Source organism: Saimiri boliviensis, chromosome 4, assembly GCF_048565385.1.
Source record: "Saimiri boliviensis isolate mSaiBol1 chromosome 4, mSaiBol1.pri, whole genome shotgun sequence".
In the NCBI taxonomy this organism is placed as follows: domain Eukaryota; kingdom Metazoa; phylum Chordata; class Mammalia; order Primates; family Cebidae; genus Saimiri; species Saimiri boliviensis.
Genome location: NC_133452.1, coordinates 89,499,991 through 89,527,793, shown reverse-complemented (window position 1 = coordinate 89,527,793; position 27,803 = coordinate 89,499,991). Strand labels below are relative to the sequence as shown.

Sequence of the window (27,803 nt, the reverse complement as noted above, 5' to 3'; positions counted from 1 at the left end):
GCAGCCGATGAGGCAGCAGCGCCCCCTCCTCCGAGGTGCGGCGCGCACGCCCTCCCCGCCTGGCCCGCCCCTAGCGACGCGGGGCGTCCCTAACAACAGCGACCAGCACCTGCTCGCGGGACTTTGCGTGAGGCCAGCGCCCGGGCTCCCGGAGCGGGTGAGGCGACCTCCGGGAGTGGGGACACCCAGCCCTGGTCTCCCTTATCGGGGTTCCCCCAGGCCGGCAGGGCCTCGGAGCCGCTCCAGCGTCCTTGGTCACACCGGCCCGAAGCTTGCAGGCGGCCATTGCCTGGGTTCCGTTTCCCGGGGCGGGGAAGAGCCAATCCATACCCACAGAAGACCCCACGCTCTCCACGCCGGGACGCCTCGCGCCTCCTCACCACCACAGTCACTGTCTGCAAACCGTGTGGCCCGGGGCTGGGGATCCGAGTGAGGCAGGGGAAGGATCGTGGGAAGGAAGAGGGGGAAAGTGGGGCATCGGTAGGGCGTGGTGGAGAGTGGTCCTAAGCCCTGGGGCCCCAGGCCTCTCTGAAAGGCGGTCCCGGTTCCCAGCACTCGAGGGCTGCAGTCCCTCCCGCGGGTCCAGAAGCTTCCGCATCTCCCTCCCTCCCACAGCACTGCCGGTTTCCCTGGGTTGCCAAGGAGAAGCCAGCGCCTCTACACCCCAGGTAGGAGGGGGGAGGGACCCCGTGGCCTTCGGAGCTGAGCTTCCCTGCTGGGGCGTCTGAGCTGAAGGTAGGGAGGAGGAGTGGGGAGGAGAGAGGCTGGAGTCCCTTTTGAGACAGCAGACCCCTCAGTGGACAGGAGTTGGGAGGAGGCCAGCACAGGGACTGTGGTCAGTGAACAGGCGGTCTCACCTAGCCCAAGTCCAAGCACTTGTCGAGGCTCTGTCGGAGAAACTTTTTTGTCCTTCCACAAATGGAATTCCCAACTTGGGAGTGACTTGCCCCAAAGTAAGACACGGTGGGCATGAAAGAGATGGAGGCGGGTGTACACAAAAGCCCAGAGCCCTGAGGACAGAGGAGGCTCTCCTGCGGGGATCTGGGGTGGGAGCAGCTGAGAAGGCAGGCAGAGCAGTGGGTGCAGAGCCAGCTCCTGGGGAGGTATCCCAGGCACAGAGGCGCTGTCGTCCCAAAGAGGGCTGGGTGTCTCCATTTTTTGGCTAAGAGGAAGGAAGGAGTGGACAGTTGAGGACCAGGACTGTGATGCACAAGAAGGTGATGCTCCCCTGCACCATCTTCCTCGTGTTCCCATTAGGGCGGGATAAGGTACTCCTACCCAGAGGGGTTAGATTTATCTGGGGACGGGGGAAGGATGGAGAAGGCCCAAGACTTCCTGTGGAGGGAATGTGCCGGGGCGGGGGAGCGCCACTCTGCAGCAGCACTCTGTTGGGCTCCTTGGGCCCTCTAAAACATGCAGGCAATGGTCCAGCCTTGCGGAAGACTCCTGTGCCCAGCAGTGAACTGGGCAAGGGAGCCTGAACTATTTAGGTCAGCACCAAGGGGGTAACCCTGGGCTCCATGCTGGTGAACAAGAGATCTCATGAGCTGGAGAAAGTGAGAGACCCACTGGGAAGTGCTGTGAGTGACTGAATTGGGAGCAATTTATAAGCAACCCCAGCATCTGTCTCATGGAAGTAAGAGAGAGCATTAGACAGACACAAACTAAAACCTCAGTTTCTCCATTTACTAGCTAGTGACATTTACTAAGTTATTTAAGCTTTCTAAGTTTCAGTTTCCTCATTTGTGAAATGGGGACAATAGCGTTAAATAATAATCCTCAATAATACATTTGAGAATTTGATAAAATTGCGTTAGTAAGGCATCTAGCACCTTCATTATAACTTCTAACATGCATCTTGAGTGCTGGCTCTGGGCCCAGCACTATATGAAATGGCTCACACACATTAGCTCCTTAAGCCTCTGCGTACTATGAAGTACTGTCTCCATGTTATAGATGAAGAAACTGAGGCAAGCGGGGACCCGCCCGCGGTTGCGCAGATAGTGTGGGGGCACGGTAGAGATTTGACTTGAGGCAGCACAAGTCCTGAGTACTTAGCCAGCTGCTGTCCTGCCTCCTGCTATGCACATGCTATTGAAGGCCTAGAGCTCTCAGTAAATCGTAGCTATATATAGCCAAGGGTATGGTTCCCAGAACACCTGTCCACCAGATTCAAGCCATCAGAAATGAGGACAACCCTGGCCAAACTGGAGCATCTTGTCACTTTCTATTACCTGTGTTGAGGCATGGAGAGAGTGGTCCTCCACACCCTTTGAGTTATGGCCTGGTGTGGACATTGTTCCCTGTATGTGATTTCAGGACCCTGGACCCTGTTCCTGAGGATACAGAGTAGGGGCCCAGGGGAGGAGAACTGGCCTTTCCCTAGGGACTGTGGTCCCAGGTTAGAGACACAGCCATGTGAAGCCAAACAGGCTTGTGAGGCCCCAAGAGAAGTGAAAGCCAAACAGGCCCCAGAGAAGTGAAAGTCCACATGTGTCCCACTCTCCCATTTTCCCCCTCTGAGAGCACAGCACACCCTTGGATGGGGACACCAGATGGTGGCACAAGATGTACTTGCTCCTGGTGGCACTGACCTCTCTGGAACATCAGGATTCCTGCCCTGGAGGACTGGAGTCTTGAACACGCTCCTAGTCTTCAAACTCTGGGATTCTCTGACTGACCCAACAGGCTTCCCAAGGAAAGAAAGCTCCAGAGAGGAAGGTGACCCTTCAGCCACCTCCAGGACTGCCCTCTGTGGGTGCCTGGGGACTATGTGCCCCAGGCCCCCAGCTGTTGGTTATCCACCCATCCCTCCAGGCTCCCAGGGAAGATAGTGCCACCTACTAGCATTCTCAGCTGCAGGCTGGTGACTGCCAGGCCAGACTAAGGCCAACCTGTGAAGCAGGCAGAGCTCTCTCAGCCTCCTGTCTTCTACTGCGCCCACTCCCCACCTCTCCTCTCCATGGTTGTTCCCCTGGCCTCCTTTTTTCCCCTCCCTCCCTCCCTTCCTTTCTTCCTTTCTTTTCTTTCTTTCCTTTCGAGATGGAGTTTTGCTTTTCTTGCCCAGGCTGGAGTGCAGTGGCACAATCTCAGCTCACTGCAATCTCTGCCTCCCAGGTTCAAGCAATTCTCCTGCCTCAGCCTCCTGAGTAGCTGGGATTACAGGCATACCACCACACCTGGCTAATTTTCGTATATTTAGTAGAGACGAGGGTTTCACCATGTTGTTCAGGCTGTTCTCGAACTCCTGACCTCAGGTGATCCCCCCACCTGGGCCTCCCAAAGTGCTGCAATTACAGGCATGAGCCACCACACCTGGCCTACCTTGCCCCCTTTCTAACTTTGCTTTTTGTATCTGAAACTCATTCACACTAAGATGTAGAATATATATCTATATTCTAGAATATAGATATATATTCTACACCTTAGTGCAAATTACATATATAATATACATGACTATATATTATATATGAGAATTATATATTATATATAATTAATATTAATATCTAATATATAGTCATGTGTATTATATACGTAATTTCTGCACACTTAAACTGTCAGAAACAATATATTACAACTTCTACTTTTTTTTTTTTTTTCTGAGGTGGAGTCTCAGTCTGTCACTCAGGCTGGAGTGCAGTGGCCCAATCTCGGCTCACTGCAACCTCCGCCTCCAAGGTTCAAGTCATTCTCCTACCTCAGCCTCCCAAGTAGCTGGGATTATAGGTGTCCACCACAATGCCCAGCTAATTTTTGCATTTTTAGTAGAGATGGGGTTTCACCATGTTGGTCAGGCTGGTCTCGAACTCCTGACCTCAGGTGATCCACCCACTCCGGCCTCCCAAAATGCTGGGATTATAGGCGTGAGCCACTACACCCAGCCTACAACTTCGACTTTTTTAAAAGTTTGCTACATTAGGCCAGGCACAGTGGCTCACGCCTATAATGCCAGCACTTTGAGAGGTTGAGGCAGGCGGATTACCTGAGGTCAGGAGTTCGAGGCCAGCCTGACCAACATGGAGAAACCTCGTCTCTACTAAAAACACAAAATTAGCCAGGCGTGGTGGCACATGCCTGTAATCCCAGCTACTCTGGAGACTGAGGCAGGAGAATCACTTGAACCCGGGAGGCAGAGGCTGTGGTGAGCCGAGATTGCACCATTGCACTCCAGCCTGGGCAAGAGGAGTGAAACTCTGTATTTAAAAAAAAAAAAAAAGTTTAGGGTGATGAAAAAGCATCCTTAGGCATGGTTGTGGCTATCTTGGTCACTTGTGTGCCACTTGCCAATGCTAGGACATGTCATAAAAAAAGAAAGTTTGCTACATTAGTGTCAATATGCATTTTATGATTTACTATGCTTTTGTTTGACCTAAAATGATGAGAAGTATTTTTTAAAAGCAGTTCAGGGTTAGCGTGGATATAGGCACACAGGTATTGATATCAAATTTTGTTTTACTTAGGGGGAAAATGCATTTGCATAACAGGGATGAAAACTGTATATTAGGGCCCTGAAATTCCCATAGTGGAGTGCCAAAGGCCTGGAAGCTCTCTCAGCCCAGGGAGGCCCTCCCCACTTCCTAAGGAGCAAGAATATGCTTTCTTCTTTCCTAGTGGAGGGCAGGAAAAGCGAGGGGAGCGAGACATAGTGAGTGACTGTGGAAAGGTAGTGTATTGTGGCTAGAGGTAGGAGACCTGCCCTCAGATGCTGGCTTCAGCTGTCACAGGTGTTTTAGGGCCAGTCATTTCCTGTTTCCTTGTTTCTTCGTCTGTAAATGGAGATAAGGAAACCCATCCTAGCTCCTTTATACAGTGCTTGAAGAGTCACATGAGAAGACTTTTTTTTTTTTTTTGTAGAGACAGCATTACAGGCGTGAGCCACCACACCCAGCCCTTTTTTTGTTTGGTTGGGTTTTTTTTTGTTTTTGTTTTTTCTTTTTTTTTGAGAGGATAGTTCTGAAAGGACCTTGAAAGGACCTTGTAATGCTGGACAGTTGTAAAGTAATAACCTGGGGGCCTTTGGCCCTTCTCAGCTATGCCGTTGAACTCTTTCATCTACTGGTTTAGGATTTTCCCCGTAATTCCACTCACCAAACTGTGAGCCTTTTAGTCAAAATGGGGCAGGACCTTTTGGTCAAAAGGGGTAGAAACCCAACTCTTAGTGTTGGCAAAGGGACTGCCAACTTAGCTCTCAGAGCTGGAGGCACTGCCAAGGAGCCAGGCAGCTCTGGGAGCCTCCAGACTAGGTATGGGGACCGAAGATACCCAGATGCTGTCTCTGTCTCTCTTTTGTTTCTGCTGGTCTCCCCCAGGCTTCATTCCCTCCTGCCGAAAGCAGACCTTGGACATGCGGAGAGAAATGACTTCCAGCAGCAGGAGATCCACATCCTTCAAGGACATATGTCCTCTGTCTCCCTCCACTTGGGCAAATCTCAAGAAGGACTCCAATTGGCTTATATCAGATAGCCTCCCCCAGACCAGTTGCCCTGACCAATAGGATACTCCTTTTGGTCGGAATCTATTAGCAGAAGCCAGTGGAGCAGCCCCAAACACCAGCTATCTCGCCTAAAGCAGACCTGGCACTGGGCTAGGAATTGGAGACAAAAATGAGGAGGAGACAGCTCTTACCCTCGAGCAGCTCACGGTCTAGTGTGGGTGTGGGAAAGGGTGGCAGCCAGGTCATTGGAGTGGTGCAGGTACTGGAGAGATGGGGTCTGACAATGGGAGGGGTTGTTTTGGGGGATCAGGGACAAAGAAGCACCTGGCCTTCAGAAGGGAAGTGGTGCTTGAGCTCAGACTCAGAAGACCAGTGATTGTCCCTTTCCCTGGCTGAGATGGTGGGAAAGGCATTCCAGGCAGAGGGAACAGTTGAGCAAGGGTTGGGCAGCATGAGCTGGGCTGCAGTGTCCCAGATTCAAAGAGGAGCTTATTTCCAACAAAATGTCCAGACATGGAGAGACTTACTGTCAAGCTGAGGAAGCTGGTTTTACCCAGTGAGCAGTGGGGAGCCACTAGAGGGCTTATATGGAGCCTCTCACAGCATCTGTGTGAGGGCTAGATGTGAGAGGACCAGACTGGATGCCAGAAACTACGGGCCCCACAGCTGAAGCTGTGATCCAAACAGACACTGAGACCCTGAGCTAAGACAGGAGCAGGAAAGGAGAAGCTGCCTGGGTGGGAGGCAGAACTGAATCAGTAACTAGATGGCAGGGTGGGGCGGGAGGGCTGAAGGAGAGCGAGGTGACTCCCTGCCTGCTGGTGCCGGCATCTGGATGGACCGAGGCGGGTCCCAGTGGACTTGTCTGGAATGCAGATGCAGGGGAGTCTGGCATTACTCACACCACCACCCAGCCCCACCATCCTGATTGGCAGTACCCTCTGCTTCTCCTGGGACGCCACAGCTGGGAAACCCCACCTGGAAGAGGTGAAAGCTAGAACCCATCAGCAAGAACGAGTGGGTGACCATGGTGGCACGTGAGGGGTGGGCAAAGGAAGAGAAGTCTGTATGAAGACTCTTGGAAAAAGAATGGTCAGAAAGTAGGAGGAGAGCCAAGAGAGTGACATGCCAAAGAATGACCCCCAAGGGCAGGGGTCAGAACATGGCCTGCCGAGGGAGGGGCCACACTCCATATCCTCCTCAGAACAGTAATAGCAGGGCAGCAAGGAGTTAGTTTTGCTCGTTATCCTTTTAAATATACTTTGTTTTCTATTTTGTTCATTTTAAAAATAGATTTTTAAAAACATTTAGAACTAAAATCCTCAGGATTCTTAGAAGAATCTTCTGTGTCTGATAATAATTTGCCTGCCAAAATATTTTTGTAATATTCATTTTTGTTAAAAATCCAGAGATAATTTTTTTTTTTTTTTTTTTTTTTTTTGAGACGGAGTTTCGCTCTTGTTACCCAGGCTGGAGTGCAATGGCACGATCTCGGCTCACCGCAACCTCCGCCTCCTGGGTTCAGGCAATTCTTCTGCCTCAGCCTCCTGAGTAGCTGGGATTACAGGCACGTGCCACCATGCCCAGCTAATTTTTTGTATTTTTAGTAGAGACGGAGTTTCACCATGTTGACCAGGATGGTCTCGATCTCTTGACCTCGTGATCCACCCGCCTCGGCCTCCCAAAGAGCTGGGATTACAGGCTTGAGCCACCGCGCCCAGCGAAAAATCCTGAGATAATTAACTAAAAATTATCAACTCTGATCTTATGCAGTTAATTTTTTCAACGTTTGCCTTAAAATGACATCAGGCCTCATGGTATGGATGTTCCCGTAAACCGTGAAGGTGGTAGGGGCTCATTTTGATACCAGCCGTGTGCACTGCAGCCACTTGATATGGAGCAAGGCCCTGCCCCTTCCTTCTGAGGAGTTGCTTCAGGGCCCTGGAACACGCCCCAATGGGTCCTGCTGTGTCATGCCCAGAGGCGGGCTGCAGGCACGAAACAGCAGCAAGAGCAATTAGGACCAGATCCTAAGGAAGAACTGCCAGGTCCTGAGAGTGGGGCACGAGGCCGTGGGACCAGAGTCACCTCATTGCAGAGGCATCCTGCCTGGCCCCATGTGGGGTTTCCTGAATGTGATCCCCAGGAGAAGAAGGAGAAGGGACTGGCTCCCAGGATGGTGAGGCTGGAAGGTGCCATGAGGAATGACTAAAAAGCCGACTCTAGGGCAATGCACACCAGCAACCTGGGGCTCCTCCTGCCAAGCCTGGTCTGCGCCCTGGGTGTGGCCCATGGGTGTCCAGCGATATATCTAGGACCACGGGAAATTATAGAATGTTTTAGGGCAAAACCAGGGAGGAGTTGGGCTGGACTGTTGCCTCTGACCTTCCTCCATTGCCTCTGTCCTGATGTCCTTGCAGCCCCCCAACACCACTACTGTCGCCTTGCCCTTCACATAGCTCCTGGAAATAGGGAAGGGCCTCAGACACTTTGCACTCACCCAGAGATACCATCTCAGATCAGCACTTAAGAAGCAGGTCTCCAGGATGTGACCCGTCCAGCCTCAGACCCCTGCCCCTTCACTCTCCACACACCCTCCCCTCCTGCATTCTTTACAGTCATCAATATTAAGTGACCATTATCTCAGGGGGATCTCCACTACAGCCCATGTAGGAAGATATTATTATCCAGTTTCACAAATAAAGAAACTGAAGCTCAGATAGGTTAAGTAACTTGGCCAAAGTCACAAAGCACAGAACCGGCAAAGCCAGAAATGCAAAGTCAGCCAGCACCACTAAGCAGCAACCCCCTCCAACCCTACTCTCTGAGAGCCATTAGTCAAAAAGCACGATCTGGTTATTCCACAATTCTGGACACAATCTGTGTGTGAATTTGCATTTGATTTGCATAAGGATGTCACAATACCTAGATATCTTTCCTGCACTATCCCTCTCCCTGCCACCCGCCTCTCAACCAGGCTTTTCCTCCTTGAGATGCCTGGCAGGCTGGGGAGCACCATCTGGTCCCTTCCTCTGCCAAGGACGCCTTTGCTGGTTCAGAGCGTTCCCTCCCACCGGCCACTACCCAGTGCACTGAGTCAGGGTGCACATCTGAGGGGAACTGCCTGGAGGAGGAGCCAAGTGCCAGCAGCTCCATTTCCTCCTGCAGATCTCAGGGCAGGAGTGCAAGGGTGCAGAAATGGGCGAATGCAGGGAAGGTCCCTGGACCAAGCCACATCCTCTGTCTTCTGTCTTCAGCCCCAGATTTAGCTGCCTTCTTCCCTCCCACGCCTGCCCGCTGCTGTCTGGAATGCTGGGAGGCTGGGAGAACTAGAGGAAGACTGGATGGGGAGATGGAAGGGAGGGGACCTGGAGCTTAAGCTCTCAGTGGGAAGGAGGAGAGGAGGGTGCTGGCACCCTGGGCAGGGCATGGGTCTCATCCCCCCTCCTTTCTCTCTCAACCTGCAGTCTCCAAAACGGTAGACGCAGGCTCAATTTGCCTATTGAGCCATCAGATTTTGAAGACCTCATATGAAAACATATAGTATATAAAATGTCTTACTAATAATTTATATTGATTATATGTTTAAATGAACACTTTGTACATACTGGGCTAAATATAAAATTAATTTCACCTGTTTGTGTGTGTGTGCGTGTGTGTGTCTGTGTGTGTGTGTGTGTGACAGAGTCTTGCTGTATCACCCAGGCTGGAGTCTGATGCACTCCAAATTCGGCTCACTGCAACCTCTGCCTCCCAAGTTTAAGCAATTCTCATGCGGGGACTACAGGCACCTGCCACCATGCCCTGCTAATTTGTGCATTTTCAGTAGAGATGGAATTTCATCATGTTGGCCAGGCTGGTCTCAAACTCCTGAACTCAAGTGATCCACCTACCTTGGCCTCCCGAAGTGCTGGGGTTATAGGCGTGAGCCACCATGCCCAGTGTTATTTCTCTTTACTTTTTAAAATGTGAGCACTAAAGAAATTAAAATAACATATGTGACTTGCATTTTGGCTTGCATTATATTTCTGTTGGCCAGAGCTGTTCTCAGCCCCATCCTACGGATCAGGCAGTTACTGTTCTAGAAAATACTTAGTGCAGGGGCCTGTTTTGAGCTGAATGGCTCTTTATTATACCTCTGTCTTTTGGCAATATATACCCTCAGAGGGGTAGTCCAATGTAGGGTTCAGAGTATGAATTTGATAGATTGAATTTAAACCCACCTTTGATATTTCTAAGCTGTGTGACATTGAGCAAATCAATTAGCCTCTCTGTGCTTCAGTTTCCCAGCAGAAAAATGGGAATAATACAAGCTGCTATCTGAAAAAGGCTTTTGTGAGGACACAGGAATTAATAGGCATAAAGAACTAAAAAGATTGTCTGGCACAGAGCAATTACTGTAATTGCTGTAGAGCTATTATCTAAAATTTTGGGCTGCTCCTTGGTACAATTCCATGTGTAAGATAATATATTGTGCCCTTTGGATGCATTATTTTATCCACTCTTCCAAATAATCCTACTGGAACTGACCTTCATTTCTCAGAGGCAGCATCTGAAATTCAGAGATTCAGTAACTTTCCCAAGGCCACACAGATAACCAATGGATGTGTACTTGGGTCTGCTTTACTCCAGGGACTGATCCTTAAGCACTATTCTGCACCACCTCTCTTAGTCAATGCCCACCAAGACCCTCCAAAGTAACACCTCTACCCTCTTCCTTTTGCTCCAGATCTCTGCCTGTATCAAGGGTCTGCCAGTCTGAGAAGCTTCTTGTCATAAGGGCATCCAGGGGCCACCTGCCCCTACGGCACCAGCCCCCAGCATGCAGGATACTGTAACAACATCAGCGTTGTTGGACCCCAGCCACTCCTCAGTCTCCACCCAGGACAAGTCCTCCACTGGAGGCCACACTTCAAGCACAGGCCCACAGCCCTCAAAGCCTTCTTCAATCACACCAGTGCCTGCAAAGTCCAGGAACCCAAATTCTGGGGCCAATTTCCATCGGATGCGCCGAATCATTGCTGAGGATCCTGAGTGGTCACTGGCCATTGTGCCCCTCCTCACAGAGCTCTGCATTCAGCACATCATCAAGAACTTCCAGAGTGAGTCTGTCCCTGTTTTGGGTGGGAAGAAGGCCAGGAGTGGGGCAAAGTGGGTAGGGACTATCTAGAGCCAAGACTGCAGAAGCTGGGTCCCAGGGCAGCCCCTGCTTTCCCACGTGGCATCCTCATACCCCCTCAACACTTCCCTTCCACCCCAGGGCCAAGACAGTTTCTCCTGCTGTTCCCACTGGCAGGTCCCACCAGACTCCCTCCCACACTGCACCCTCTTGCCTTTTCCACTCTCTCCAGCAAAAACCAGTCTGAGCCATGTCTACTTCCTTCTCCAGAAAGCCCTCCCAAGTGAACTGCCCCCTACTTTGATGGAGTCTTCCATGCCATGTAAAGGCTCTTGGTTTGTTCTATATTTTGTGCTCTATGATATAGATCCTTTCCAAAGATGGGTTTCCAGCCTCTCCTACCAGATGGGGAGCTCTCTGAGGGCAGGGCCATCATTTCATCTATAGTAACTATCGTCACCCAGTCTCATTCATTTTGTTTATTGTCAGCCTCCCCTTACTAGAATTTAAACTCCAAAAGGGATGAGCCCTGTTTTGCTTGCTTTTATGTCTCCAGCAGGTGGGACATAGTAGTCTCTCACAGTGGTACCTTCAGTGTCTAGCACATAGTGGGTGCTCAAAAAATTTCTTGTTTCGACATGAATGAATAAAATCAGATTGGAAGCCTCTGACCTCAGGGATTGTATCCCCCACCAGACCAGGTGATAATTGAGAGTTGAACCTGAGAGTCTGTCTTAGTCCGGGAGCTCCCTGAGAACAGATGCTGAGATGTCCACCTTCATGTAGGGAGCATCCCAAAGCTAAAGCCTGGGTCTCCCCATCTAATAGAGCCTCCCAGAGAGCAGAGGCTGTCTCTTCCCCAGGGAAGGGTCTTCCCTTTGCCCAGTGCCATGAGGCAGGCCTAGCCTGAGGCATCATGGTGAAGTGTCCCCCAATACTGTGACCCCCTGCTTTCCTTCCTCTGTTCCCATAGGAAACCCTATCCTGAAGCAGCTGCTCCCAGAACACCAGCAGAAGGTCCTGAACCACCTGTCCCCTGACCTACCACTGACTGTGACCGCCAACCTGATAGACGATGAGAACTACTGGCTCCGCTGCTGCATGCAGCGCTGGCCCGTGTGCCACGTGGCCGAGCATGGCGGCAGCTGGAAGCGCATGTTCTTCGAGCGGCACCTGGAGAACCTGCTAAAGCACTTTATCCCAGGCACCACGGACCCTGCGGTGATCCTCGACCTGTTGCCACTCTGCAGGAATTACGTGCGCAGGGTCCACGTCGATCAGTTCCTTCCGCCGGTGCGGCTCCCAGCCCAGCCCCAGGCCGGGGACCAGTCGGACTCCGGCAGTGAGGGAGAAATGGAGGAGCCCGCTGTGGACCACTACCAACTGGGCGATCTGGTAGCTGGCCTGAGCCACCTGGAGGAGCTGGACCTGGCGTATGGTGTCAAAGACTGCGGCATGAACTTCGAGTGGAATCTCTTCCTCTTCACCTACCGCGACTGCCACTCCTTGGCAGCCACCATCAAGGCGTGCCACACCCTCAAGGTACTGTCTGCCCCCAGCCTTCCCCCCCACCCCTTTCACCATCTCTCAGATTCCCTCTCCCCATCTCTCAGATTCCCTCTCCCCTCATCTTCCTCCTCCATTATTCCCGTTTTCCCATTTCCTTCTCTTTCATTGGCCAAGTGTTTTTTAATGCTCCCTGCGCCAAGCTACACGGTTCTGGGTGTGCAGAAATGAACAAGGCACTGCCCTCCCAGTTCACCAGTTTGTTTCATTGAGCAAACATCTGCTCTCCAGGCCCTGTCCTAGGTGCTGAAAATGCAACGATGAGCAAGATCGTTCCCTCTGTAGCTAACAGTCTGATGGGATAAAGGCACTAATCAACAATCATATAAACATAAAATTGAAACTAGAATAGGGTTACCATATTTAGCAAAGAGAAATACAGGACATCCAGTTAAATGTGAATTTCAGGTCCAGGCATAGTGACTCACTCTGTAGTCTCCCAGCAACTGAGGAGGCTGAGGTGGGAGAATCCCTTGAGCCTAGGAGTTCAAGCCTGCAGTGAGCTTCAATCACCACGGCACTCCAGCCTGGGTTACAAAATAAGACCCTGTCTCCAAAAAATATTTGAATTTCAGATAAACAAAAAATAATTTTTAGTATAAGTATGTCCTGAATATTTCATGGGGCATTCTTATTTATCTGAAATTTATATTTAACTGGGAATCATGTATTTTTTTCTGGTACCCCTGTATTGGAATGAATGTTATAAAGAAGAGATACTTTTTTGTTTTTTTTTTCTTTTGAGGCGTAGTCTCGCACGGTTACCCAGCCTGGAGTGCAATGGCACTATCTTAGCTTACTGCAAGCTCCGCCTCATTCAAACTATTCTCCTGCCTCAGCCTCCCGAGTTGTTGTGATTACAGGCGCCCACCAACACACCCAGCTAATTTTTGTATTTTTAGTAGAGATGGGGCTTCACCGTGTTGGCCAGGCTTGTCTCGAACTCCTTACTTTGTGATCCACCTGCCTCAGCCTCCCAAAAGTGCTGAGATTACAGTTGTGAGCCACCGTGCCAGAAACGGTACTCTTATGAGAGACTATAAAGGAGGGTTTGACCTTGCAAGGGAAGGGGGTCCCTGAACAAACGTCACTTACATAGAGATTAGAAGGAGGGGTAGGAGTTGTAGTCCTAAGAGGGAGGAACGCTCCAGGCAGAGGGAGCAGTGCCTAAGGCTCTATGGGCAGAGCGAACATGGCCAGCTTTAGGGACTGAAAGAGAAGACTGTGTGGCTGGAGCAGAGTGTGAGGAAGCAGGGTGGGATGAAAACAGAGAGGCAATCAGTGATCAGCCTTGCTGGGCAAAGGAGGCCTTGTTCAAGAGGCTGTCTTTTTATCCTCAGGAGCTCTGGGACACCACCCAAGGGTTTTAGGCAAAAAAAAAGTAGGTACCATTACTGGATTTCACATATGAAAAGGTCACTGCGTCTATGAGGGAGAATGGCCTGGGCAGGGCAGCCGTGGACATGCAGATCACCTAGGAGATCATTGCCAGATTGCCAAATCCAGGTGAGAGTGAGAGTCATTTCAGCAAGGGCAGTGTCTGTGGAGACTCAGAGGAGTGGAGAGAGTCAAGACATATTTAGGCAGACGTATGTCTACCATGCACCTGACCACACTGGCATGGGGAGAATCTGAAGGAAAAGGAAGGAGAAGGAGGTGAGGTGCAAGACATCTGGCTTATGAGACTGGCTGGCTGGAGGGGCCATTTGCAGAAACCAGGAATGTGGGAAGAGGATCAGTTTTGAGGAGGAAGAGTGCGTGTTTCAGTTTGAGTCATCTCAAAGAAAGGGTCATTTCATTAGTTAGGTAGAGGGTCCAAAGCTCAGACAAGAGGTCTGAATTGAATGTGGAAATGTGTGCTGGCTTCGTGAAGGTGGCAGTTGCAGCCCTGGATTTGGATGGAGTTTCATAGGGGAGAGCCAAAAGTGAGACAAGAAGAGGCCTGACATGTGGTCTTAGTGGAAAAAGAAGAGCTTGCCAGGAAGCCAGAGGGAGGAGGAAATGGGGGACATGGCATTGTGTCACAGAGCAAGGGAGGGGTATGTTTCAAGTAGAGAGAGTGAGCAGTGGGGTGGAATGGAGCTGAGGACTGGATTTAGTGAACATGGAGGTCACTGAGGAGGAGTTATTTTAGTGGAGCGGCAGGAGCAGAGGCCAGATAGCAGTGGTTTCTGGGGAGAGTGGGAAGTGAGGAATGGGTGGTTGTGATCAGCTTTTTCAAGAACTTGGCTGTGAAGGGGGAAAGGTACAGCCATTAACAGATGAGAACTTTGGGTTCCTTCAGAATAACTCACATATGTATAAAACCAATGTAAGGCTCCATCCAGTTGCAAGAAAGGGGATGAATGCAGAAGAGAGGCACGGGTTCATAGACCAGTGGGTCAGTGCTTTGGTATCAGGAAAATTACAGGTTCCCATTCAATGGCTGGGAAGGCAAGAGGAGAGGTCACCTGCTGAAAGAGAGGGCTCAGCAGGGAGGCTCCTGAATTCTGAGGAGGCTGCAAAAACCTAAAATAGTTGTAGATTATACGGGAGTATTTTGGCCAGAGAAATATAGTTAGATTGGCGTGCAGGCCTATCAGTGGTTCCAGTGATAGCCATCAGTCCCATCAGCTGATGTTTTCTATTTTGTCAGTTGCTTGCGCACAGGCATGCAGAAAATAGAGAGTGGGGCTGATCCAGGGTTAAGGCTTTGCCAGATAGATGCCATGAAAAGAGAAGAGACACAAAAGACTAGGCTGGCTAAGAGGGGTATAAAAAAGGAGTGAACTGAAGGGGAGGGAGGAGGGGCCAGACACTCAGAGGTCTCAAGGGAGAGAGAGAAGCCGGGACAAGTCAGTGGGAAGGTGAGGGAGAGAGACTCCCATGGACAATATTCATATGGCCAGCCCCATCCCTTTCCTGCATTCCTTTATCCAACCCTTTTCCTGCTTCTCCCCTCCCTACTTTTTCCCTGGTTCTTACTTTGGCAACCTCCTTCAAAGGGGTCCTCTCCTTGCCCTGGTGGGTCTTGGCTGGCAAAGGAGGATGCAGTGAGGGGTGGAGGCCTCAGGCAGACCTGGATTCCAAACCTGTCTCCACCGCTTCAATCACTGTATTATCTGGGAAAATAATGTAAGCCTCCATTTTCTGTCTGTAAAATGGAGAGAACTTTCTCTTCTTCATTGAGATGTTAGATGGTTAGAGATAATGGTTATGAAAGATCCAAGCAGCATATCCAGCATGTAGTAGCTGCTCAATAAACAGTGGTCTTTCCTCCCTGCTACCTGCCACCAATTCTACACTATCTGCCATGCAGATAGGCCAGGCCCCCTCCAACACTCAGCCAGGTGACCAACACTAGGTGAGCAGAGCTTGCCAAAGACCTGGATGGGAGGGCTGATTACCCCTGGCTGGCAGGTGCTGTAGACCCTCTGCCTGCCCACAGATCTTCAAGCTGACCCAAAGCAAAGTGGACGATGAGAAGGCACGCATCATAATTCGAAGCCTTCTGGACCACCCAGTCCTCGAGGAGCTGGATCTGTCACACAACCTCATCGGGGACCGTGGTGCACGAGGTGCCGCCAAGCTGCTGAACCACAGCCGCCTGCGTGTGCTCAACCTGGCCAACAACCAGGTGCGTGGGCCAGGTGCCCAGTCCCTGGCTCATGCTCTGGCACACAACACCAACCTCGTTTCCCTCAACCTACGCCTCAACTGCATTGAGGATGAGGGTGGCCAGGCTCTTGCCCATGCCTTGCAGACCAACAAGTGCCTCACCACGCTGCACCTCGGTGGCAATGAGCTGTCTGAGCCCACCGCCACCCTCCTGTCCCAGGTGCTCGCCATCAACACCACACTCACCAGCATCAACCTGTCCTGCAACCACATTGGGCTGGTGAGTCACCTATTCTGGGCCTGTGAGGGTAGGTGTGGGATCCAGCTGCCAGGGGTACGTGTGGGGTAATTGTGAAGAACACAGACTTTATGTACTACAGACTGCATCCGGTATGCACACATACCAGGTATCTCAGTGTTTATTATTTTTCCCTTAATCTTTATGGTTACCTAAGTAACTGTATATAACCCTAAGCATATTTAACCCTAATTAAGTTTAAGTATATTTAACCCTACTTTCTAGATGGAAAACAGCCTCAGAGAGGATGGTGAATTGCCCAAGGGCATCAAGTTAGTAGAAAGTGGCAAGGCTGTGATTCAAATCCAAGATTGATTGATAGCCTGAGTTCTTTCTAATTGACTATGTCTCTCAAATTTTCTTAACCAAGTCTGAGAGTAAGAAATGCACTTGATTGGGTGCAGTGGCTCATGCCCGTAATCTCAGCACTTTGGGAGGCCGAGGTGGGTGGATCACCTGAGGCCAGGAGTTTGAGACCAGCCTGGCCAAGATGGCAAATCCCTTTCTCTATTAAAAATACAATAATCAGCCAGGTGTGGTGGCATGAGCCTGTAACCCCAGCTACTCAAGAGGCTGAGGCAAGAGAATCACTTGAACCCAGGAGGCAGAGGTTGCAGTGAGCCAAGATCACACCACTGCACTCCAGCCTGGGTGACAGTGCAAGACTCTGTCTCAAAAGAAAAGAAAAAAGAAAGAAAGAAAGAAATGCAATTTACAGGGACACAGACATAAATATTGAAATTTACTCTTTGTGATATATACTGATATTTTCCTTTACATTCTACTCTATTTTATTTTTTAAAATGCTTCTATGACCCATTGAATTGACTTTGCAACACACTGCTGAGTCACAATCTTAGAAAGGTAGCATTCTGCCTCCCAACATGAAGTTCTTTCACAATGAGGCTGGCCCACCCAACCCAGCAGGGGCTGGAGCTGTGATGACCATTGACTGGGGCCCTCCATTAGGTCACTGAATGCTCTACTAAACCTCCCCATGAGGACAACCTTGCTCACCTACACAGGCACATACATCCACACACACACACACGTGTGCGCGCGCACACACACACACACACACACACAGTTTCTAGAGAGGGTGCTGTTGACTACAAGTAATAAAAAGCTTAACTAGAAATGGATTAAGCAAGAGGAACATTCAGTGTCTCCCACAACCAGAATTAAGGGGTTCTAGGGTTGGTAAACCCCTGGGTTCATTGTCACCCTCTGCTCTGCCCACCCCAGCCTTGTGCCCAAGGCCTTCTCTAGTGCTTCTCTCATTCTCAAGATGGCTGCCTCTGACATAGGAGACATGCTCAGAGGCAGAAAAAGGGTGAACACCTGCTCTCTTTTGTTCTCTTTTTGGAGTGAGGAGAACCTTCCCAGAAGCCGCCCCCTCTCAGCTTCCCCCTCACATCTCATTAGATTTGCCCCACATGCCCATGGCTGAACCAAAGGAATGGAATTATCATCATTGCTGGAGATTCATGTTTTTCAAACTAGTAGTGTTCAGAAATCAATTTAGTGGGTCTTGGCTACCATTTTTCAAATGAAAAAGAATAGAATATGTCAACATGTGTCACAAATAGGTTAAGTATTGTTTTGTGAAACTTTTGTTTTAGTCACATCTACATGAAAATGCGTAGCATGTGCGTGAGATCCTGGGTAGTGATGTAAACGCCCCTTCTTTGGCACCCTTCTCCCAGGACGGTGGGAAGCAGCTCCTGGAAGGCATGTCAGACAACAAGACCCTTCTGGAGTTTGACTTGCGCCTGTCAGATGTGGCACAGGAGAGCGAGTACCTCATTGGCCAGGCCCTCTATGCCAATCGAGAAGCAGCCCGCCAGCGGGCCTTGAATCCCAGCCACTTCATGTCAACCATCACTGCCAGTGGCCCTGAGAACTCTGTGGGATAAAATGACCTGACTTGGGTCATGGCCCCAGCCCCATCTCTCATTTCATACCCCTACCATGCCTGTTAGAGAGGTACTTGTTCAGACGGAGTGGAGAGGGGGACCGTGAATATCCTTGGAGTGATCGAGGGTTGTATGGAGATGTGAGGCAGGGAAGGGAGCCTGGGACGGGGATAAAAGGGGTATGCAGTAAGGACCCAGTCCCTGTGTCCAGGGAGAAAATATTACTGGACCCCCACACATGATCAACTTCTTCCAGGTATAGGAAAGTCAGAGAGGTGTCTGAGGGACTATGCCTGCCAGATTCTCCCACGGGGCTGCCTGCCTCCCTGCCTCCCCTCTCCACCATTTTCTTCTCTACCAAACAGATCCATGGTCTTCAAACACACACACACACACACACACACACACACACACACACACACACCCTCTGGCTACAGCAAAGCTATCCCTGGCTCTCTCTGCCACCCTTACCCCTGCAGATGAATCTCCCTGTTGCTTGACTCTGCTTTAAGTGATCCAGTTCTATAGGCCATGCCATCCCCTTGTTCCTCAATCCCCAACCTGGGAAGGGGACAACGAGCTGACCCCAGGGGCTGAGACCCAGTGGCCTCTTCTGGGGAGGCAGCTATAGATGACTGCTAGGGGAGGATGACACGATCCCTGCCATCCACCCCAGAGAGTTTTCCCAGGAGGGAGGAGGTAGCAAAAGAAGTGCCACACTGAGACAGGAAGTCAGTGAGTTATCCACAACTTTATTATCCACCAGTTTGATTTGTACAATCTTTGCGCTTAAATCCACGACAAAAAGGCCACAGTGTGATGCACCCAATTGACAGAGACCTGTCTTCTCCCCAGCCAGGCCCAGCCCACCCCACAAGCCCTTGTCCCCAGGACACATGGAGCCTTCCAGGTGCCCTCCATGAGCCCCCATCACTCTGTAGCTGCCCACCCTGGGGCCACACCTACAGGAATCACATCAGCCCCCAGGGCCACAAGATACCTAGCTGACTAACTGATTCAGGCTGAGCGCCATTCCCCATCCTCCTTAGGCTGACTGATTGGCCCAGAGCCTCCAGACCCATGTCCCTAAAGGGCAGGTCACGGGCTACAACCCCAGTACAGGAGTGCCTGCTCTCCAAGGACTCCTAAGCAGGCGCTGAGCAGAGCACCAAATGGGGCTTGGGAGTGACTGCATGTGTGCGCCTGTCCGGGCAACCTAGAGTCTGTCTGTGCCTGACACCCTCTGACAGTTCTGGAGTGCAAACGTGTAGGTGTGAGGGTGTGTGTGTGTGTGTGTGTGTGTGTATGTGTGTGTGTATAGCCACAGCTGCTAGCAAAGGTTCTAATTAGAGAAACAAGAACATTCAGTGTAAAGTTTAATTTTAGAGATTAATTAATTTTCTGGTTTTCATTTTCCCTGGCAATCAATAAAACCACCAAGAAAATAGACCAAAGAATTGGTTTCTCTCTAAGTCTGTGCATGTGTGGGAGGTGAGGCTGTCTGTGTGAGACAACCCAGGCAGAGATGGTCAATACAGGCAAAAATAATAATAGAGGTCCCCCTTCCCCTCTTCGGAGACCCGGCTCCATCTCATGAACAGGCCTGAGGGAGGAGGAGCCACGTTCCTCCCTCCTTGGAGCCCTGAGGTGGCCAGGCTGTCCCCACACAGAGCATGACATCCAGGTGCCAGCTGGCTTAAGAATTGGAACCTGAGGCAGCAGCTCACCACCTGTACCTCACAGATGTCCATTCAAAGAGGGGTGCTCCAAACACCAGCACCCCAAGGAGCACAGACTTAGGGTCCAGGCAGGTTCAGTGCTTGTAGGCAGGTGGGCACTGCTGTCCAGGAAAGTCTGGTGGGCAGCTGTTTGCCCCACCCAAGCCTCCCTCTGTCTAGCCTCTCTTCTCCCTCCTCACTCAGCCATCTCTACCTGAAAGTAAAGCTAAACCCTTTAGAAGCCACAGGCCGTGGTATCCCCCAGTTTGAGCCCCTCGCATTCTCCCCTAGGAAGAAGGGAAGGGGAGCCAGAGGCGATGTTGCATAGGTGGAGGCCACACGGTTGGTTGTGCAGGCCTGGCTGGGCTGGAGGAAGATGAGAGGGGCTGAAGGACGGAAGGAGGAGTTCTGATGGCTCAGGTGAAGTAAGAAGCATCAGGGGTGAGAGATGCGGGTGGCCCAAGGGTTATCCTCTCTACCCTGAAATGTAAGCTCAATCCCTGGGCACTAAATCTGCTGGGGAAACGTTAGCCAGGGGAGTCGGGAGGGCAGGAGGGCTGTTCACAGACATGCACACTGAAGCACATCAGGGAGGAGGTGGCAGGGGGAGCACAGGGAGAGAAGGCGGTGTCAGAGCTTTGGGGGAACAGGATGTGGGGCCAGCGCCCTGGGGTGGTGGCAGGATGCCCCTTCGAAGACCCTGGGACACACAGCAGGGCTTCGGCTCATAGGATAGGAGAGGATGGAAGGGTCGGGCAAGATGTAGAGAATTCTTGCCTCTGATCCTGCCACTGGAATTGAGTTATTTCTCCAGCTGGGGCTTGTGACAATGTCCTCAACCCCCCAGAGATGTGTTTGAGGAACAAGCACACTCCGCTCCTCCCCACAAGTTTAGGGAAGCGAGGGCTGCCTCCAAAGGCAAACCCCACCTTCAGAGGTCCTTCTCCTCTACCTCTCTCACTCCCACCTGCTTCCAGAGGTCCCCGTTGTCACCCAGGTCTGTGCCATGCTTTCTCCCCTTAGTCACTGGCCCTGGCCAGCTTTAAACAGTGCCGCCCAGGTGGCGTCTCACACTCTCTAAAGGGAGCACACACCCAGAACCCAGGTGAGGAGGCTGCCGCGGGAGGCTGCGGAGTTTAGAAAAGGACTGAGGTACACAGCCCTCCACACTTCACTCCCCGCCCCGCTGCACCCTGGCAACGGCTCTGCAGGGCTAGGAGGCTGGAGGTGAGTGACGTCTGTGCGGTGAGCACAGTCTCTCTGCACCCAGAGTGGGGGCCCAGTTAGACAAACAACAGCGGAGGAAGCGGCAGAAAGGAAACCCCAATCTCTGGGGTCAGCGCCAAGAAGAGGGCAGAAATATTTCCACGGTGTTGGATGGAGGCTTGGGGCTGACACCTGGCTCCAGCCTCAGACCTACTGAATGCATTAGCTAGCTGGAACCCAGCCTGCTGGTCACCAAACCACCGCCCCCTCCACAGAGAGAGGCCCCAGGGGATTGAGGCCTTGGAGAAAGGAAACCCCCAAGTTTCCTTCTCCACAGCCTCTAAATCTCCCAGCGGCATGCCAGGGCCTCTCCCTTCAGACCAGGCCCAGCGTGGGGCCCACAGCACGGCTGCCAGCTAACAGAAGATCTGCTGAAGGGCTGGACCGGAGGGAGGTGTCCCCTTAGGAACTCAGGGATGGGGCTGGAAGAGAGACTTTGCCGGGGGGATCTCGGGGAGCAGCCGACCCCCTCCCGACAATCGATCAGGGAGGGCGGGGGTCTCGGCCCCATCAGGGTCTGTCTTGCGGCCCTCACCTTCCTTTCCCTCCCCGCCGCGCGGCCTCAGTCGCCGTGGTGACTCGCCCTGCGCCGCTCAGGGAGCACAGTCCGGCGAGGGGCAGGCGGGAGGATGGCGCGGGCCGCTCCGTGGCCGGAGGTCACAGTGAGGTCTCTACGCAGGAGCCGTGGCGGTGCAGCGGCCGGTGGCTGTGGCCCAGACACCCCTCCTGCCGGTGGACGATGAGGACCGGGAAGTAGAGGGCGTCGTGGTAGGGCGGCGGCGGCCCGGCCTCCTCCTCCTCGTCGTCCTCGTCGTCGCCCATGCTGGCCTGGCTGGACAGCCGCGTCTGCTCCGTGGGGCAGCTGGCCTCGTTGACGCTCCCGCTGCGGCTGCGCCACAGGCAGCTGCGCCGGGAGCCGTAGAGGCGGCCGAGCGAGAAGCGGCTACCCCCGCAGCCCGCGCCCCCGCCAGGCCCCGGGCCGGCCCGCGGGCTGGCGCAGATGCTCAGGGCGCTGCGCGAGAAGATGGACGAGCTGCTGACGGCGCGCTGGCAGTGCTCGCAGCTGCGCCGGTAGGGAGCCACGCCCGCCGCGCCCGGGCCGCCCACCCCGCCGTAGCGGCACGAGGGCGCGTAGCCGCCGCCCGCCCCGCCACAGCGCGCCCCCAGCCCCGCCAGGTCCATGAGCACCGCCTCCGAGTAGCTGGGCACCAGCTGCTGGTTGGAGCGGATGTGCCACTCGAGCTCCGTGCTGTCCACGGTGTTGACCCGCGGCAGGCGGTGGGTGAGCGGGGGCAGCAGCTCGTCGCTGGGGCTGAGGCCACCGCCCGCGCTGCTGGCCGAGCCTGGGCCCTCCAGGCCGAAGAGCTTCTCCACGTGGTAGTGCGCATAGGCCGTGCGGTACTCGGACAGCACGCGCAGCGGCCACGACAACGTGAGCAGCGCCGCGGCCCAGAAGGCCGACGAGCAGGCATACCAGGGCGGCCGGGCCGGGTCCGGGAAGGCCACCATGAACTCACGGAAGTCCACGTTCTTGAGGTGCATGCCCTCGCGTGCCTCCATGTAGTCGTCCAGGCCCTCGTTCTCGGCGAAGAAGCGTGCGCGCTGGCACAGGTACGCGTTCTCGGCCTCCACGCTGGCGAAACTGAAGCACTTGGTGAAGCGCAGCCGCGTGGCCGGCGCACCCTCCAGCCCCACTAGCGTCTTGGACACGTCGCGGACACCGCAGCGCGCATAGTCAAACTCGGCCTCTGCCACGTGCGTGTTGACGCGTTCGTGGTAAACCTGCGGGGCATGGGGGTGGGGGCAGGCGATGGGGTCGTAGGGAGCCCATCCGCGGTGCCCATTTCTGCCCACTCACCCTTGCCCGCCCCATAGTTGCTCTGGTTGCCTGGTCGGACCCTAAGCCTGTCTTGGTTTAGGTGCCCGTTGGGTTGGACAGGATCTTTCCATCTGACTTACAGAGCAACTGACGCCCTTTGCGTAATCATATGTGAGGCCCGGACTAGAAGCAGCCCTACCTGTGCGCATTTAAATTTTAAGTAAGCCTTGCTTCCTCTAGGAGTCAGGCCCTGGTCATGAACTGCCCCTCTGGCTTGCCTGATCCTTTTGCCACTGCCTCTGTTTTCCAAGTGCTCCCAAATCACCACAAACAGCCCCTTCATCTTTCTTTCATTTTACAGTTGTGTTTCCAAATGGGTTCCTCAGAAGCACTGCCTAAAGAACCCCTCTGTCTCTAGTCTCCCTGTTCCGGCTGGAGCTGTCATTCAGCCTCCTTCCTGCTTCTCACCGGCCCCAGGCTTGTCTATTGATCCTTAGACTGAGATGGATGGCCTGCATCTAGGAACGTCTCCTCCAGGACCCCAATATGTCTCATCCTGGCGAGTCGGCAAAGTGCTGATTGACCTGCCCACCCTCAATGAGACCTCCCACCTCCTTTGAGAGCCTTGGACTTGGGATCCAGGAAGCTAGGTCTGAGTCTAGCACTACCACTTAGAAGCAGCATATTTTGGGCAAGTCACTGAGTTTAGGTGTCCATACCTGTGAAAGAGAACTCAGTAGCATCACCTCACTGAACAGGTAAGAGCATGCTATGAGACTGGGAATGTGAAGCCATCTCCAACCATTGAACACCAACTTTTTTTTTTTTTTTTTAAGATGGGGTTTTGCACTGTGGCCATCACAGCTCACTGCAGCCTCAACTGCCCAGGCTCAAGCTATTCTCTTACCTCAGTCTCCTGAGTAGCTGGGACTACAGGTGTACACCACCAGGCCAGCTACTTCTTTTTATTATTTATAGAGATGGGGTCTTACTATATTGCCCAGGCTGGTCTTAAACTCCTGGGCTCAAGAGATCCTCCTGCCTCGCCAAAGTGCTGAGGTTACAGGCCTGAGCGACCACACTCTGCCATTAACCACTAAATAGATCCATTAAGCACCAAACAGTATAGATCCTAGAGCCAGATTGCTTGAGGTCAAATCTCATCTGTAACACATACTGCCTATTTGTCCTTAAACATGTTACTTAAACTCTCCAAGGCTCAGTTTCCTCATCTGCAAAATGGGAATACTTACCTACCTCATAGGTTTGTTATGAGGGTTAAATACATGATTTGATGTTTGTAAAGTACTTAGAGCAGAGCCTGGCTCCTGGTCGGTGTTTGCTACGGTCGTTGTGACTACGGTTGTTGCTATCGACCTGCTATTACTAAAATGCCTGTGGGAGCTCACTGCTGCTGGTGCTCCTCCCACCTTCCCCCAGGGAGGTGGGGAGGGAGTGCGGCTGGGCCAAGTACCACCTCCCATCTTGAATATCCTGTACTCTCCGCCAGCTCACCTGGGTGGTGGTATAGGCATCTCCGTTGCGGTATCTGGTGACCTGGCGGGTGCGGCGGACATAGTGGTAGCTGATGGCCTTCCACCAGATGCAGGGCGTGGCTTGCTGCATGCGGTCCACACGCTCCCGCACACTGCTCACATCAACACGGTGCTGCAGCTCATGGCGGGCTTGGCAGTGCCAACACTCCACCAGGTAGACGGCATACAACATGAGCAGGAAGGCCAGGGGGATGTAGACATAGCCGTTGGAGCAGGGGCTGTCATGGTACATGAGGCTGTTGCCCTGGTAGGCGCTGCTGAAGGTGAGTCGCGTCACTGTGGTGACGTGGCACCAGGCCACTGCCCCCAGGCAGCCGTACATGAGCAGCGAGAGCAGGAGGCACTTCCAGTGGGACTCACGGCAGAGGGACTTGGTGAAAGAGGGCTGGATGGGACGCTGCTGCTCAGGTGGGCAGGGAGAGGGGCCAAGATGAGTGGGAAGTAGAGCAGGCAGGACCCAGTACAGAGATGGATGCAGGGATGGAGGGGCAGAGGCCAGCACCAGAGATAACAGGCAGAGAGAAACAGACAGGGATATGGAGAGAAGGTGAGTCCCAAGTGGGAGCCAGGGGCCGGAGGTAGAAACAAAAGTGACACAGAGCAAGCCATGAGGACAGGAAAGGGGATCAGAATGCCAGTACAGGACAGTGCCGAGAGAGACACCCCAAGAGGCAGAGAAGGGTCAGAGCCAGAGATGGAGGCCCAGGCCACAAACATAGATGGATAGGTTGGCACCCAGAGAGAGTCCAAAGACAGACACAAAGATGGCAATGAAACGGGAGAAGATGTGGACAGGGAAGACAGGGGAGGACAGACAGACAGGCATCAGCGAAGGCAGGTCCCCAGCCCAGACCCCTTCCAGGTGCTCCAGAAAAGGGGGAGGGACCCACTGACATCACCTCCCCACTTAACAAGAGGGGCCCTCACTTCTAGACTTTTTTCAGTCCTAGGTTCTAGAGGAGCTACTCCCCTCTGACCCATCCACCTCCCTAACCCTCACAATTAGCCTAGAAGGGTCTCCAGAGAACCTCAGGCCCTGTCTCATTCCCCATAGTCTAGACCCTGGTTCCCCTGTGAGCTTCCCTACTGTGCCCTGACGTCTTTCCCTCTGTCGGAGGAGGGGAGGGAGGGGGCTGGGGTCCCTGAGCAGCAGGCAGTCAAGGAGGAGGTATCCAGAAAGGCATAGGCATGTGGCTGAGGAGAGGACGGGCATAGGGGATGTGGGACTGGGGTATCGAGGACGATGTTTGAAGCCCAGCCATTTGTCAAAAGAAAACGGCATTTGGTACTCTCCCAGAGCCTATCTGTTAAAGCACTTGGCACATTCTGTCCCAGGGTTGGCCCTGGAGTTGTTTACATGTCTGGCTCCCCACTAAACTAGGTACTTCTGAGGTCCCATGCCTCATTCTCTTTGCATCATAGAAGCCTGCCATGGCCCTGGCCCCCAGCAGCCACATCCTAATTGAGTATTGAGTTTGATTTCTTGTAGTGGCCTCTGTTTTCCCACCCCTCCTCTCTGCTGTCTAGCTTTAGGAACCCATCCCCCCAACACTCACACACAACCGTCTGCTGGGATCCTGACTTGCTCCCTTAATTCCTCAGGCCTGACCTGGAGGCCAGGCAGGGAAGAAAGGAAAAGAGTGGAAAAGAAGGGTACAGAACTAGGCATTAGGCCCTGGATCTACAAGTACGGATAGTTAGGTGAGCTAGGAAATAGCACACAGTACAGTGGACAAGGAGATTAGGGCACATGTGCCTTTTGGGGAACCTTGTCCTTAGGAAGTAGGAACACATGGACCCCTTTGTGTGCCTGCCTCACTGTGTGCTTGTCCCAGTGTGGGCACCTCTGAAAGGGGCTTTACCTGCAGGCCCATCCCTGCTCATGTGCTTCAGCCCTAGTACAGGGTGCATGCGTGTGCACAAGTGTGCATGGGAGGCTGGAGTGGGGGTGCTCCTGGTACTTTCCTCCTCTTTGTCTTCAGGTTCAGAGAACTTAAGGCTGGGGACCCCCAACTAGGGATATGAGGAAGCAGCAGGAGCCTCATGAGAGAGGTGCACACACCCCCAACACACACACACTCCCAATGACCACAGGGGGGGATCCCCCTGCACACATCTGACCTTCTTAGGATCCCAAATCAGGTAACACCATCACTTCCCCATGGTACCCTCCTGGTTGTGTAGCCCCTACAAGTCGTCCTTCCTGGCCTTCTAGGTAGCATCTCCCCTCTGTAAGACAGGATCCCCGCCACCGTCCCCACCCCGGGAGAGCCTAGCCCCCTCTCTCATCCGCCCAGGGTCCACGAGGCTCCGCCCCTTGGCCCCTCCCCCTGCCCGGGACCCCCCCTGAGCCCCGCCCCCGGCGCGGCCCCTTCCCCGGCACCGCGGACAGCTCCGGCCGCCGGGTGGGGGCGGCGGCGCGGACTGCAGCTGCGGCGGCCGGCTCGGGGTGCAGGGCGCCGGCCGCGCTGCGGCGGAACCGGCGGGGGCCGCGTGCCGTGGGGGGAGGGGGACCAGGCTGCGGCCGCGCCCCGGGAAGGGGCGCCCCCGACTCTCACCTCCTCTCGGGCGGGGCCCTCGTCCGCCGCCGCCGCCGCCGCCGCCGCCGCCGTGAGCTCCTCCGGGACCCCGAGGCCGCCACCGCCGCCGCCTCCGGCGGCGCTCTCTCCCGCGGCCGAGCCAGGGGGGGACATGGCGTAGAGGGGGCGCGTCGAGCTCAGGACCTCCCGGGGGGCTGCCAGGGGCCGGGGGCATCCTGCGCCGGCCCTGGGGAGAGGACGGGAGGGGGCGGGACCCTCGCTGCTCCCCACCCCCCGCCGGGGGGAGGGGGCCCGGGAAGGGCACCGGGAGTAAGGGGCTGAGGGCTGGGGGTGGGAGGCAGGCTGGGGGGGCCGGGCCGGGGGGGCCGGGGCCGGGGGCGGGTGTCACCTTGAGGCCCTCGCGGCGCCGCTCCGCCTCCCGCCCGCTCCCGCCGCCGCCTTTTGTCTGAGCCGAGCTGGAGCCAGCGCGCCCCCCCCTTCCTCCCAGCGCAGCCGAGCCCCGCCCCCAGCCCCCCAAACTCCGCCTTTCCAAGCCTACCTAATAACCACCCCCCTGAAGAGGTAAAGCAACAGGGGCTCCCCACACCCCTTCCCCACTCGCAACCCTGCGCACTGCACCTCCCTCCCGCGCTCCCATCCTGAGAGAATCTATGCCGCAACCCCTCTCCATCTATCCTTCGTGGACGGGGTGCTCGAGGTTCAACCAACAGCACCCCCCCACACACACACACACATCCCTAGTTCCTGCAAGTTTCTGGGGCTCAGGAGTGGAGAGAATCAATTGATTCTTGGAACCGGAGGGAACGTCCTTACTCCCAGTTGCGTGGTAAAGGGTTAAGGCAGAAGCTAGCTTGGAGGGGGATGGAATAGGGTGAAAGGGAAGAGATTGAAGCTAGATGTGAGAAAGGACTAACAGAGGGCAGAGGATAGGACATTGGAACCAGCCTTCACTGAACCATCTTCCTTCCCTAAAA

At 53.6% G+C, this 27,803-nt stretch overlaps 2 protein-coding genes and 1 non-coding gene across 4 annotated transcripts; 2 read left to right on the top strand and 1 right to left on the bottom strand.

Annotated features, from left to right (window-relative positions):
- Positions 1 to 88: 88 nt before the first annotated feature.
- Positions 89 to 18,662, top strand: DRC5 (dynein regulatory complex subunit 5). 2 transcript variants are annotated; one of them, XM_003923066.3, is made up of 5 exons: positions 89 to 157; positions 10,164 to 10,536; positions 11,527 to 12,095; positions 15,547 to 15,996; positions 17,721 to 18,662. In XM_003923066.3, the coding sequence occupies exons 2-5, from the start codon at positions 10,257 to 10,259 to the stop codon at positions 17,928 to 17,930; spliced, it is 1,509 nt and encodes a 502-aa protein (XP_003923115.1). In that variant the 5' UTR covers positions 89 to 157; positions 10,164 to 10,256; the 3' UTR covers positions 17,931 to 18,662. The 2 variants fall into 2 exon arrangements, with proteins under 2 accessions (XP_003923115.1, XP_074253956.1); XM_074397855.1 differs by lacking the exon at positions 89 to 157 and adding an exon at positions 169 to 668.
- On the top strand, positions 4,217 to 4,325 carry LOC120363473 (small nucleolar RNA SNORD46). Its single transcript, XR_005579018.1, has one exon. It is a non-coding gene; the product is annotated as a small nucleolar RNA SNORD46 (small nucleolar RNA).
- On the bottom strand, positions 18,663 to 27,323 carry TMEM151B (transmembrane protein 151B). Its single transcript, XM_039467200.2, has 3 exons — positions 26,848 to 27,323; positions 24,249 to 24,689; positions 18,663 to 22,696 (listed from the first exon to the last, which is right to left on the bottom strand). The coding sequence occupies exons 1-3, from the start codon at positions 26,980 to 26,982 to the stop codon at positions 21,572 to 21,574; spliced, it is 1,701 nt and encodes a 566-aa protein (XP_039323134.1). The 5' UTR covers positions 26,983 to 27,323; the 3' UTR covers positions 18,663 to 21,571.
- Between the last annotated feature and the right edge of the window lie 480 nt (positions 27,324 to 27,803).